At 47.8% G+C, this 12,407-nt stretch overlaps 1 protein-coding gene across 1 annotated transcript; it reads right to left on the bottom strand.

Moving 5' to 3' along the window:
- Positions 1–295: 295 nt before the first annotated feature.
- On the bottom strand, positions 296–11,248 carry Pgbd2 (piggyBac transposable element derived 2). The gene is given in 11 exon segments (XM_087910616.1): positions 296–2,261; positions 2,918–3,314; positions 3,317–3,436; positions 3,439–3,465; positions 3,468–3,686; positions 3,689–3,736; positions 3,739–3,759; positions 3,762–3,989; positions 3,992–4,125; positions 4,460–4,520; positions 11,047–11,248. Coding segments are annotated over 10 exon segments (1,770 nt in total). The 5' UTR covers positions 4,477–4,520; positions 11,047–11,248; the 3' UTR covers positions 296–1,702.
- Positions 11,249–12,407: the final 1,159 nt, after the last annotated feature.

Raw genomic sequence — 12,407 nt, 5'->3', positions numbered from 1 at the left:
CAGTGGGCAGGTGGAGTTGGTTCTCTCCTATTACTAACTTGAGATATTTCCACAGTATCTTTGTATTTTAATTGTGTGTGTGTGTGTGTGTGTACATGCGCGCGTATGCCAGAGGGCAACCTGGAGTGTCATTCCTCAAGAGCTATCTACCTTGTTTTTGGAGACAGGGTCTCTCAGAGAATGTGTAACTTGAGAATTCAGCTAGGCTGACTGCCCAGCGAATTCCAGGGATCTGTCTGTCCCCCAGTAATTCCCCAGTGACACTGGGTCTTCTTGTCCTGATGAACGATCCACTGTCCAATCATATGGAGGTGGCTTTCAGCTTCCACTGAGAATAAATTTAATAATTATTTAATAATTTGAATACATTGAATAAATGTAAATAAGGAAGAATATAAAATACAGGTCTGAAACCATGTACTATTACTAACATAAATAAAGTTGGGGTTACAGAGGCATGTTCCCCTGCCTGGCTTTTTTTTTTTAATGTGGGTTCTGAAATTGAGCTCCGGTCCTCACGTGGCAAGACAAGTGCTTTACCAACAGAACTATCCCCCAACCCCTGATTTAGCTACACATAAATTTTATAATTGTACACAGTGCCACCTACAGAGTCAGCCTTTATTTCTGCTGCTTGTCTTTCCTAGACAAGAACTCAGCTGTCCCCTTAGATTACCAATGCACTCAATCCTTCACCTTTTTATTCTGTTCTTTCTTTTTATAAATTTCTTTTATTCTTCTGGAATATGCTCTACCAGACTTCCTAACATCAAATGCTTCCTTAGTCCCATGTGTTTACTCCAAGTTCAGGAACGTACAAAGATGAGATTTAAGTCAGTAGAGAAGGGCTTGCAGCTTCTAACAAATTTACAGATTAACCTCTCGGAAGGCAAAGCGGATGCTTACCTCAGGCTGTTTATAAAGAGAGATTCCACACGGATATATGGAAAGTACTAGGAAAGCGTTTTTAAAGATGTATCTTGTTTTTAATTGTGTGTGTGTGTGTGTGTGTGTGTTTGTGCACCTGTGTGCAAGGGCTTCTGGAAGCCAGAAGAGTATGTCACATGCCCTTGGGCTGCAGTTACAGGTGAGTGTCAGCTACCCTGTCAGTGCTGGGTAAACACAGGTCCTCTACAAGAGCAGAAAGTGCTCTTAACTCCTGAGCAATCCCTCCAGCCTCGTTAGGAAATCATTTTTATCAAGCAAACGGGAACTCTGCAGCTCAGGCCCTCTGAATAAACACAGCAGATTATCTGTGTCCCCACGGTTGACAGCCTCGGGCAAGCACGAGAGAGCTAAGGCCAGGAAGCTTCTCATCACACTGCTAGGGCACCTGTATCTTGCTGCCTCTGTCTTAGAGCACAGACCATGCAAACAACGGCAAAAGCACCCCACTTCTCACTGCTCACACAAGGCTTGCGTTATCTTTACCCAGACTCAGATACATACTAAAGCAACACTTTTATCTGAATAAATTTAAATAAATAAGAATATAAAATACAGGTCTGCAAACACGTACTGTTAGAAACATAAATACTAATTTACATGACATGTAGGCATAGAATACATAAAACAGAGAATTGTGTTGGGGCCTGAGAATACAAAACTAAGTCATCAGTGATCAGAGTCAAAGGTGTCACAAATAAAACCTGCAAAGGGTCCTGGTGATGTCACTATAGCTGGAAGAAGCAGGTCTCAGGCCTCACGGAGTGTGGTACTCCCGGAAATACTTGGCATGGACACCCTTCTGGCACTTCTCACAGCGGGTGTTGGCCTGTGAGTGGCAGAGGGCATACCAGGGCCTCTTGTCCTGATGGACAATCCAGTGTCCAATCATATCGAAGCGATTTTCAGTCTCCGCCCTCCAGCTCCACCCACCCTGTGAGGAAGTATCTGCATTGCTCTCCAGATACACGTGGGCCACGTTCCTGCTGAGGGCTAGGAGGTCCACGTGTGTGCCCTGACAGTACACCCTGTGCAGCTGCCATGCACTGTTGAGGGCCGCGTCAATGATGTAGCTGATGAAACTCAAGTACCACTTCATGGCACGGATCTTCACCTTGTACTTGGCGATGTTCTGGTCCATCCGGTCAACCCCTCTGGCCTTCTCCCGATAGAGCTTCACCAGGGATGGCGGGTGGTCCTGTGTCCAAGCTTTGGCTTCTCCCAGGTGGCAGCGGGTCAGCCTCACTGGCTCTACGCCCACCGCATTGCAGCAGATGTTCACCACGCGACTGCTGAGCCAGCGGCACACTGAAAGACTCCCGGGGGCATCTTCCCTCGGGAGAGACCCCGTACCCAAAGATCAGTCGAAAACACGCAGCCGGATGCAAACTGCAAGAGGTTTATTGGATAGGATACGCAGGTACCTGGGGCTACAAGTCTCTGGAAGACTTGCGCGCCTGCAGGTTGGGGATGAGGGGTTCTTATAGGAGAGCAAAAGCGCGGGTACAGAAGCAAAAAAAGCTTTCATTTCATTGGTCAATTTAAATAAGGCTAAGCTGAGTGGCACATTCCTGACCTTTTACCTAAATACCAAGGAGGGGGTTGTCCAGACCCACCTGGATACCAAGGAGGGGGTTGTGCTACCTGTTTTTCTTATCTCTTCCTGCCTTCCTAGCTTGGCTGGCGACTAGATGTCTGATTGCACAGCCCCTGACTCGTGGGAGCCCCGCTTTACGTGACTCAGGCCTCGCAATCCTCTCTTTGTTTCTATGGCCAGACCATAAATCCCTGTCTTGCAGCCAGATAAGGCTGCCCTGCTCTAACTTCAAGTATCTTTGTTCAGCATTCCGGAGGTTCTGAATTAAGCCTGTTGTTTGTTCAGCACTCCGGAGGTTCTGAATTAAGTTATCTGCAACCCTTTGCAAAACGTTATAACTGTGGTTAAAGTTAAAACGAGTTGGGGTCCTTCAACACAAGGATCTCGCGCTCGTCCACCTTGTAGTCAAATGAACCCTTTTTCATTTTCCTCAGTTCTCTGGGATCCTGGAGAGGACAACGCTCTGTACTCACATACAGTTCCTGTGGCCTTCACTCCTTTTTTTTTTTTTTCCTCAAAATGGACATCAGTTTGAAGCTTGTGAAGACCTTGTCAAAGGATATGTGGTATGGGCGGGGGCCACGCTCCTGAAGTGCGTCCAAAAATCTGACCACCATACAGCCTCCTATATCCAAGCCCCAGTTTGGCTTGGTGAACAGGGAACCCTGTGAAGGTGCAAACCACACCAGGTAGCCTCTGCTGGTCATTCCACAACAAATCTTATAGCCTAGACGGACCGGCTTCCCCGAGTGCAGCAGCTTGGACCCACTGAGCCGAAGTATCCACAGATGGATTCACCAAAGCTGTAGAGCTCCTCCAAGGGATCATGCTTCTGGAAGTTACAGTTCATATGGACGATGAGGGGCCTGACCTTGGCAAACCGATTGCTCTCCTGAGTTCACTGTTATCTGCAACATGCAGAGGGTCAGCTCAAATCTGTCCCTTCTAATAGCATCAGCCACAAGGTGACCATGAGAGTCAGGAGCTGTCTCCCAAAACATCCACTGCCTTAGGTAGGAGATGTATCCAATTAAAATCAAGATGCCCAAAACACACTTCAGTTCCTGGGCTGTGAGACTGAGGGTGATATTTTTCTGTTGAGCGTAACGCTTGGTTTCATTAACAATGAAACCGATTGTTCGTAATCAAAAAACGGTTCAAAGAGGCCTATGGGACTCAGCTCCTTGGTTTTCAGTCTTCTATATGAGGATCTGAGCTGTCCAGCTACCAATGTCTGGCCGGGTGTCTCTCTCGGTCCAAACACGTCGAGGTTCCACTGCTGTCCTCCGCCTTTTCTTGGCTGGTTGCAGCTCTGGCTTGTCATAGTCCCCCTCCTCCTGGGGGTCTGAGTCCTCAGACACGACTGAAGCATGCAGCACCCAGCCAGGCGACTGGGTACCATTCTGGCCATGGTCTTCCTCACCATAGTCCTCATCAGTGAAGTCCTGGGGACATTGTTGGGGGGTGCAAAGAAAATCTCCTCCCTGTTGCTGTCAAACTCATCCCCCTCCAGAGCGCTCAGGACCTCCAGCAGCCTAGGCAACCTCACCTTTGAGTGTGCTCCTCTCCTGGAGGGGTCACCCCTGCAATGACAGAACAATTGGAGAGAGATCACTCCACGGAAAAGTAACTCAGCTCCTTGTAGAGTTGGGCCCATCAAGGGTAGCATCACACCTGTGAGTCTTCCATATAAACAGAGCTGGCAAGGTTGGCGGTGGTTTTACATCAAGGACACACAGCGGGGCCAGTGCCCACTTTCTACCATTGCCCTCCCCTGACTGCCATGGCTCTTCTCCACTCTCTCCCTTCTCCGCTCCCTTCCTCCTTTATGCTTTCTGAACCGCTTAGTGAGGCCCACGGGATGAAGGGATTAAAAAGTCTTTAACTAGGGTTAACCATGCTCCCACAGACTCTTACCGTGAGTCTGAAGCCATGACAACCTGGGAAGAGAGGATGTCCTTACTCAGGGCCTAAGAGCCTGTAAGACAACAAAAGTCAGTATTTGAATAAGCAAAGCCATAGGCTCTTTACCATACAAAAGGATTCTTGTTTAAGGCTCACCATCAAGAAGGAAATGGGTGGGACACACACAGGAAATAGTGTCAAATGGCTTTCCCATCTCAGAGCACAAAGCCAACATACATTCTAAATCAGTGTGGCTCAGATAAGTCTTTGTTGGTGGGGCGGGTGCAGTGGAACAATCTTTGTACCCTCTAAATTTGCACTGCTTTCATTGGTTAATAAAGAAGAGATTAGGCGCAGAGCCAGACTAAGAGGATGCTAGATAGAAGAAGGGTGGAGTCTTGGGCATCTCCAGCCAGGAGAGGAAGCAGGACATGCAGGAGAGGTAAAAGCTACGATCCTCAGGGCAGTACATAGACTAATAGAAATGGGTTAATTTAAGCTGTAAGAGCTAGTTAGTGATAAGCTTGAGCTATTGGTTGAGCATTTATCATTAATATTAAGTCTCTGTGTGTTTATTTTGGAGTCAGTGGTCCCGAAAAAGACTCTGCCTAAAGGTGGGGACAGAGTCAGCCCTGGGCATCAGCTCTGGTTTCTGATCACTAGGTACCTGTAGAATACCTCAGCCTCCTTAACTGCTGAAATACAAAATTTCCAGGGGCTGAAAGGATAGCTCACTAGGTAAGAGCTTGCACAGGGCTGGCAACTTGAGTTTGGTCCCTGGAATGCACATGAAGGTAGGAGAGAACCTGACTCCATAAAGTCATTTTGACTGCCACACTGGCCTTGGCATTTACATACCAACGCACCCCCAGCACAGTAACAATGCAACAAAAGTCTCCAGACATTCTGATGTGTTCCCTGGGATGGGGGCACAAAATCAGTTCTGATTTTCCATGAAGATGGAACTGTTCTGCCTCAGAACTACCCAGTTTGGCAAACACAGGCCACAAGTGGCTACTCAGCGCTTAAAATAAAGCTAAGGATGTTGAATTTTAAATTTAAACAGCCACATATGGTCAATGTACTAGACAATAAAATTCTAAATATATTAACAATTAATTGTGGGGGCTCAGAGGTTAAGAGCACTTGCTGCTCCTCTAGAGGACCTGAGTTTGGCTCCCAGTACTCATGCCAGGCAGCTCATACTTGCCTGTAACTTCTGCTCCAAGGAATCTGGTTTCCATAGTACTTCCATACACATGGCATGGGCGCGCGTGTGTGCGTGCACGCACACACACACACACACACACACGACAAATTTTAAAATTTTTAAAATTTATCTCGCAAAAACCAAAAGTTTAAACTTTTTATTTGTAAGTATTTATTTTTTGAGGCAAGGTCTCATGTGACCCAAGGTTGAACTTGAACTCACTTTGTAGTTGAAAGGTACCTTGAACTTCTGATCCCTTTGTCTCTACCTCCCAGTGCTGGGATTACAAATATGTGTCGTGTTGTCAAACATCTTTTTGTTTATTGAGACAGGGTCCTTCTCTATAAGCCTGACTGACTTGGAACTCACAACGTAGACCAGGTTGGTTGGAACACAGAGATCCGCTTGGCTCTGCTTCCTGAGTGCTGGGATAAAAGACCACAATACTTGGGAAAAAATTTTAAACTTGTAAAGAATGAATGAAACCCAGTATAAGGGAGTAGTTAGTTTTTAAGAATATAAAATTAAGCTGGGCAGTGGTGGTGCCCGCCTTTAATCCCAGCACTCAGAAGGCAGAGACAGGTGGATCTCCGTGAGTTCAAGGTCAGTCTGGTCTACAGAGTGAGTTCCAGGACAGTCAGGGCTGTTACACAAAGAAACCCTGTCTCGGGAAAAAAAAAAAAAAAAGTAAAATTAAGAAAAGTTAAACACCCTTGGCCTTCCTACAAATCTATAGTCGGCAGCCACTATGATAGCCCCAATGGTCCCTACCCTCCTGGTATCTATGCCCTGGTGTGAGCAGGGAAACCACATGGCCTGCTTCTGAGAAGAGGCCAGAGAGACTGGCCTGCTATACTGCCTCTGTCTGTTTCTGTCTCTACTTCTTGCTTCGAGGGAAGCCAGCTACCAAAGCTAAGCTGTCCCATAAGAAAGGCCTATGGGACAAGAACCTAAATCTTGTCCCTAGCCAATAACCAGAGATAACTGAGGTCCTCACACTAACACTGAACACGACCAGGAAGCAGATAACGAGAAACTTGAGGCAAGAGGCTGCAAGGCCACTGAAGAATGAGGGGCGCTGCCGCACAAGCGGAACATCGAGCTCCTGACCACGCTCATATTTAAGGCAGGGTTGTTCGGCCTGGCATAGGACAATTCTTTGTGTGTGTTTGGGGTGGGCCGCTCCGTTGTGGGAGCCAGGAAGCTGTCTTGGGTTTCAGGGTACCCAGCAAGTCCTGCACTTGCCACTAGAGGGCGGCAACACCCCAACAACAGCTGCCCAGACCCATAGCAGCTCTCCCTCATCACACTGACGGAAAATCCTGATCTAGAGCGAGTACACCACAGAATGGATGTAATCGATACAATAGGAGAGGAACGAACCTCAGTTACACAAGCCATTAATGATTTTGAAAATATACTACGGCCGGATATGATGTAATAATCCCAGCCTTTGGGAGGCTGAGGCAGGAGGATTATTATGGGTCAAAGGCTAGTTTGGGCTAAACAGTGAGTTCAAAAAACAAACAAACAAACAAACAACTACAAACAACCACTTGCCTTTCACAAGGACCAAAACATTAAGCAAAACCAGAATCATATTCCCTGAAAATACACTCACATCCACAGTGAAACCATCATGAAAATGATTAAGTAGAGCTTCAGAACTGAGTCTCTATGTACTGGCTGCTTTTCTGTATCAACTTGACACAAGGTAGAGGCATCAGAGAGGAAGAAGCCCCAGTTTAGAAAATGCCTTTGTGAGATCCAGCTGTAAGATATAGTGATCAATGCGGGAGAGCCCAGTCCATTGTGGGTGGGGCCATACCTGGGCAGGTGGTCCTGGGTTCTATAAGCGAGCAGGCTGAACAAACCAGGAGAAGTAAGCCAGTAATCAACACTCCTCCATGGCCTCTGCATCAGCTCCTGTCTCTAAGATTCTGCCCTGTTTGAGCTCCTGTCCTGACCTCCTTCAGTGATAAACAGCAATACTGAAGTGTAAGCCAAATAAACCCTTTCCTCCCCAACTTGCTTTTTGGCAATGGTGTTTTGTTGCAGCAATAGAAACACTAGCTAAGATACTCTAAGAGAAAGGTCCAATCACAGCACTTCCCCCCATCCCCCGACCGCCCGGGCACTGGACTTTGGATCAGGATAAGTTTCTTTTGAAATGACATTTACTTATGAGGTAGGGAGAGGGATACACATCCATGGTGCACATGTGGAGGCCAGAGGTCAACTTTGGGGACTCCATTCTGTCCTTCCATCATGTGGATCCTGGGAACCAGACTTGGCGGCAGGTGCCGGAACTCGCTGAGCCATCTCGCTGGCACAGAAGTTCTGCTTCTGTTTCAGGACCCTTTCAGCCGTTCTTTCTTCATATCCAGGTATGTATTTTTTCCATAAATACCCAGCACAGGGCACAGCAGAGGGACATGTATGAGAAACCCGTGACCACACTGAGTCACTGCTGCCCAGTGGGAACACTGCTGCCCCACACAGCAGTGGGAAGGGCACGCCAGCCTGCTGAGAGACTTCGCAAAGGCAGAAGATGACAAACATTTAAAGAGTCGTATCCCTGCTCCACAATCTATGTCCGCTGGAGACGAATCTCCTCCAAAGTCCCCAGGAAAGTGTGTGCCCGAGTTACTCAGAGTCTGGCCAGCTGGCATCCTAAGTCACTCTGGCCTCTGCCTGCTACCTCTGCTTCACCTGCTGTCCCACTCAAACTTCCTCCTGGCCTGTGGAAAAAGTCGTCATATGACTAAAGCGCTCATACAAGCCCCCACTGGCCTCAGCTCCTCTGAGCAGGTCTGTGGGGCTCTGGCCTCTCCTGTCCTCACGTTCGAAGCAAGTGCCAGGCCTGTAGGAAAGACCTGGGTCTTCCGATTTTATCCTCTCCCACTTCCCAGCACACACACATGAGCCTGGAGGAAACTGGACGACGGAGCCATCAGTGAGACGCCGTGCAGCGTTGACAAGCTATTTGTCTTATCTGGGCAAACGGGATCACTTAGGTACCCACTTTTGCTGGGCTGTGGGAACAGGGAGTCTGTGTGTGATGGAGGATGATGGGCCTGGCTTCACGGTGTAGGTGATTGCTTCAGCTCCCAGCCTCTCCCAAGCAATGACAGGAGTCAAAAGTGCTCTGAAAGCTGAGTTTGCCACACGCTCTGGCATCACATCCTGAGCAGACTTCTTTACAACCTCTCCTCCCTGCCATAACTTTCTCTTGATAGACAGTCACATGTTTACCTTGAAACACCGATGAAGAGGTGCTTTAGGGTGAGCTTGGTAAAAGATACCTGACCTTTTCCCCACTTCTAGTCGTGTTTGGGACAGGGAGTGTGTCCCACCTTCTAATCACGGCTCATGCCTTTTCTTCTTCTGTGCCCAAGGCAGGCAGGCCCCATTTACTTATCAACACGCTACCTGACAAGCCCCAACCAGCCATTCTGCCACAGCCTGTCCTGGACACCTGCCCAGGCACAGTTGAAGCAGGCTGGAGAGCGAGAGCCCTGTGGGTTTGGGAGAGACACCTGGCCTAGCCTTATAAATGTGTTTGTTCTCAGGTTTGGTGGACAGAGCCACAAAAGGTTATCCCGAATGGAAGCCCAGAATAAATGAGAAGACTGGAGGAAAGAGTCTTTAAAGATTGGTGGAGGCAAACACATGCCATCATGAAGGGCAGGGGAAGACGGGCCAATGGGGTAGGGGACAGAATTGTTCCAAGACCCCGTGGCCATGCTTAACTGCTGAGACTTGAAACCTGGAGCCTCGGGGACCAATCTGTAGTGTCTTGGGGAAAGGGAAATCAGCAACTCTGCTGTTTGATACATAAGCTTCTCCAAGGAGACAAGGCATCATAACATAATTAGACCCTCTGACAATGAATCCTTAAGACGAGTAGGGATCTAAATAAGGCCTATACAGGTGTGTTGTTCTGTTAAATAAGATGGTAATTTAGTGGAGAATGAAGTAATCTGGATGAGTTAAAGATAGTTTTTTATTAAAAAAACTTGTTTTGCAACTTTTTTTAATTGTGAAAATAACTTAAAATATTATTTTAAGACTGGGACTAGACATCAATTGGTAGATTGCTTTCCTAGCAGGCACCAAGTCCTGGATTCCATCCCCAGAAATTAATAAACCAGGCTTGGAGGCAAATTTCTGTAATCACAGAATTCAGGAGGTGAAACAGAAGGATCAGAAGTTTAAGGTCACCCTGAGCTACATAAGGAATCTGAGGCAAGTCTGGGAGCTAACAAACAGAACAATAACAAAAAATAATTTTAAGGTATTTTACAAATAAGAAAGAACTATCTGGGTGTTGGTGGCACACACCTTTAACCCCAATACTCAAGAGGCAGAGGCAGTGGATCTCTGTGAGTTTGAGGTCAACCTGGCCTATAGAGTGAGTTCCAGGATGGCCAGCGCTATTATATAGAGAAACCCTGTTTCGAAAAAAATCCAACCCCTCAAAAACATAAACAAAGAAACAAAAACAGAAAAAAGTGAAGAAAGAACTACGACATAATTGAAACTAGAAAAACAAAAGTGTAAAACCCTAAAAGATGCTCCAGGGCTTCAGATGGCCATTCTAACCGTTCAGAGGTTCACTGACATTTACAGACTTTAGAACGGGGCTAGTGTTTATTGAGTGGCTACCTTAATATAGCTGTGTGATTTTTTTGTAGATTTATTACAATAAAGTGAGTTTTATTTATAAAAGCATTTTGTAAATACAAATGCCCCAACCCTAAGCCATGTTCAAGAGTGTTCAAGAGAGCTTTGGTTGACATAGCACCTTCCTTTTTAAAAATTTTCTGTATAAAAGGCACTAGGTACAGTAGCACCAGCCATTTAGGAGGTCGAAGCAGGAGAATTGATGCGAGTTCAGCCTCGCAGGTGAGACCCAGTCTCAAAATAGTCACAGAAAAAGGCAGGGAACGAGGACCCTCGGCTATGGAAAAATCAGACTCACACTAAGCCTGATATGTCTGGCCTCACCCTTACAGGACGTAACTTAGACATACTCTCCATCCATTATCCTGATCCCAGCTCCATTCATCCTTTCTTCATCAGAACCATCCCGACCTCGTCTACTTTAGGTAGTTTCTCGGCCTGACCCCGCCTACTCGCCATATCCCCCCCCCCCCAACCAAGTCCAAAGCTTCCAACCCGCCCAGAACCAATTCATCCTTGCCAGACTGCGCCCCCAGCCAGCCGTTCCCACCCATCATCCCACCTCATCTCAGCCCGCCCCGCCTATACCACGCCCCACCCTTGCCGGGTCGCCGGGATTCTACCGTCCCCGCCATCGACCTCGCCCACGGGTTATTCACGCGACCTGGCTCCTCCCCCTGCCCAGTCCGCCCCGCCTTCAGACCTGTGGCCGCAGCGTCCCCTGGCGGCTCTCGGAGCTCAGCCTTCGCCGGCCCATTGTCCTGGTGTGAGTCCCGTCAGTCCACTGTCCACGCACAAGCAAAGACGGCGAACGGCATGGGCGCTGCTGTTCCCACGCATCAGGCCTGCAGCTGCCGCTGCACTAAAGCCAAAAGCTTGCCTGCAGCGCTGACCTGGCGGCTCAGATCGCAACTGCAACATTTGGGCTCACCTCTACGCCACGCCCCCGCTAGACCACGCCCCCAGGACAGCCACGTCTTCCACCCTAGCCAGCCTAGATCAGCCAGAGCACAGACCTTCCAGGCGCCTAGACAGAGGATTGAAAGTGCCTCTGCGACCCGGGGCTACCTGCGGTGCTGGCCCAGTAGCTTCCTCAGCTTCGAATACTCTGCTTAGGTAATGATGGCCATACACAGACTCCTACTGCCTACAGCATCACCTGGGGAAATGGCGGAACTGTGGATCCTGAACCTCCCTCACACTTCTGACCTGGGAGTGTTAGCAGTCTGAGCCTTGCAAGACTTGGAGGTGATTGTGAAGAAAGCAAATGTAGACCGCTATTGGCGGGTTTCTCAATCCCCAAACTCAAAACGTTCATGCTCAGATAATTATTCCCTGTAAGGAGCTGTTGTCTTCATTATAGGTAGGGTTGCCAGATAATATACAGTGAGATTTGTTTTTCAGACAGCTGTGAGCCCCCATATTTCATCTGAAAACTCCGTTGGTTTGTTTAAAATACAGTAGTTAATTGTAGGATGTAGAGCACACCAGGATTCTGAAGACTGCAGTTACGGTAATTAAAATGGTGTCCTTGTCCCTTGGAAATCAAAAGTCCAACCTGAGCCCCAGCTGCATGACAGTCGCTGCTCTGTTAAGGACTTTATCCCACAGAATCCTACATCCCACCCATGAGGTACATAGGAGAGAACTTCACAGCTCTCTCCACCGTTTAGAGGATCAACCTATGTTAACGCTGAAAAAGAAGGCCAGTGGCAAAGGCTTACTGTTTGCATATCTAGAGTTTAGGGGACAAAAGCCCGAGTTCAGGGGTTCCAACAAGTTAGGCTTGGTCACTCGCCTCTGTACACCAATTAAAGACCCGAGAGATGCTGTAATGATCAAAGGTAGAGGGAGGAGAGTTCCCCAACAGAGCCACATGGGGCAGAGGACCAGATAGACACAGGGTCCAATGACCCCAAGTCCATCTTTGGGGGTACTACCTGAGCTTTTGCGTTCTTGCTTTCAAATTTAAAGCCTTATTTTATGTATATGACTGCTTTGCTTGCACATGTGTATATGCACCATATTGGTGTCTGGTTAAACCCTTCTTCAAATACCAATTGT

The sequence above is a fragment of the Myodes glareolus genome, chromosome 9 (genome assembly GCF_982192425.1).
Source record: "Myodes glareolus chromosome 9, mMyoGla1.1, whole genome shotgun sequence".
Taxonomy (NCBI): domain Eukaryota; kingdom Metazoa; phylum Chordata; class Mammalia; order Rodentia; family Cricetidae; genus Myodes; species Myodes glareolus.
The sequence above is the reverse complement of the archived record's forward strand: the minus strand, read 5'-3'. Positions and strand labels throughout refer to the sequence as shown.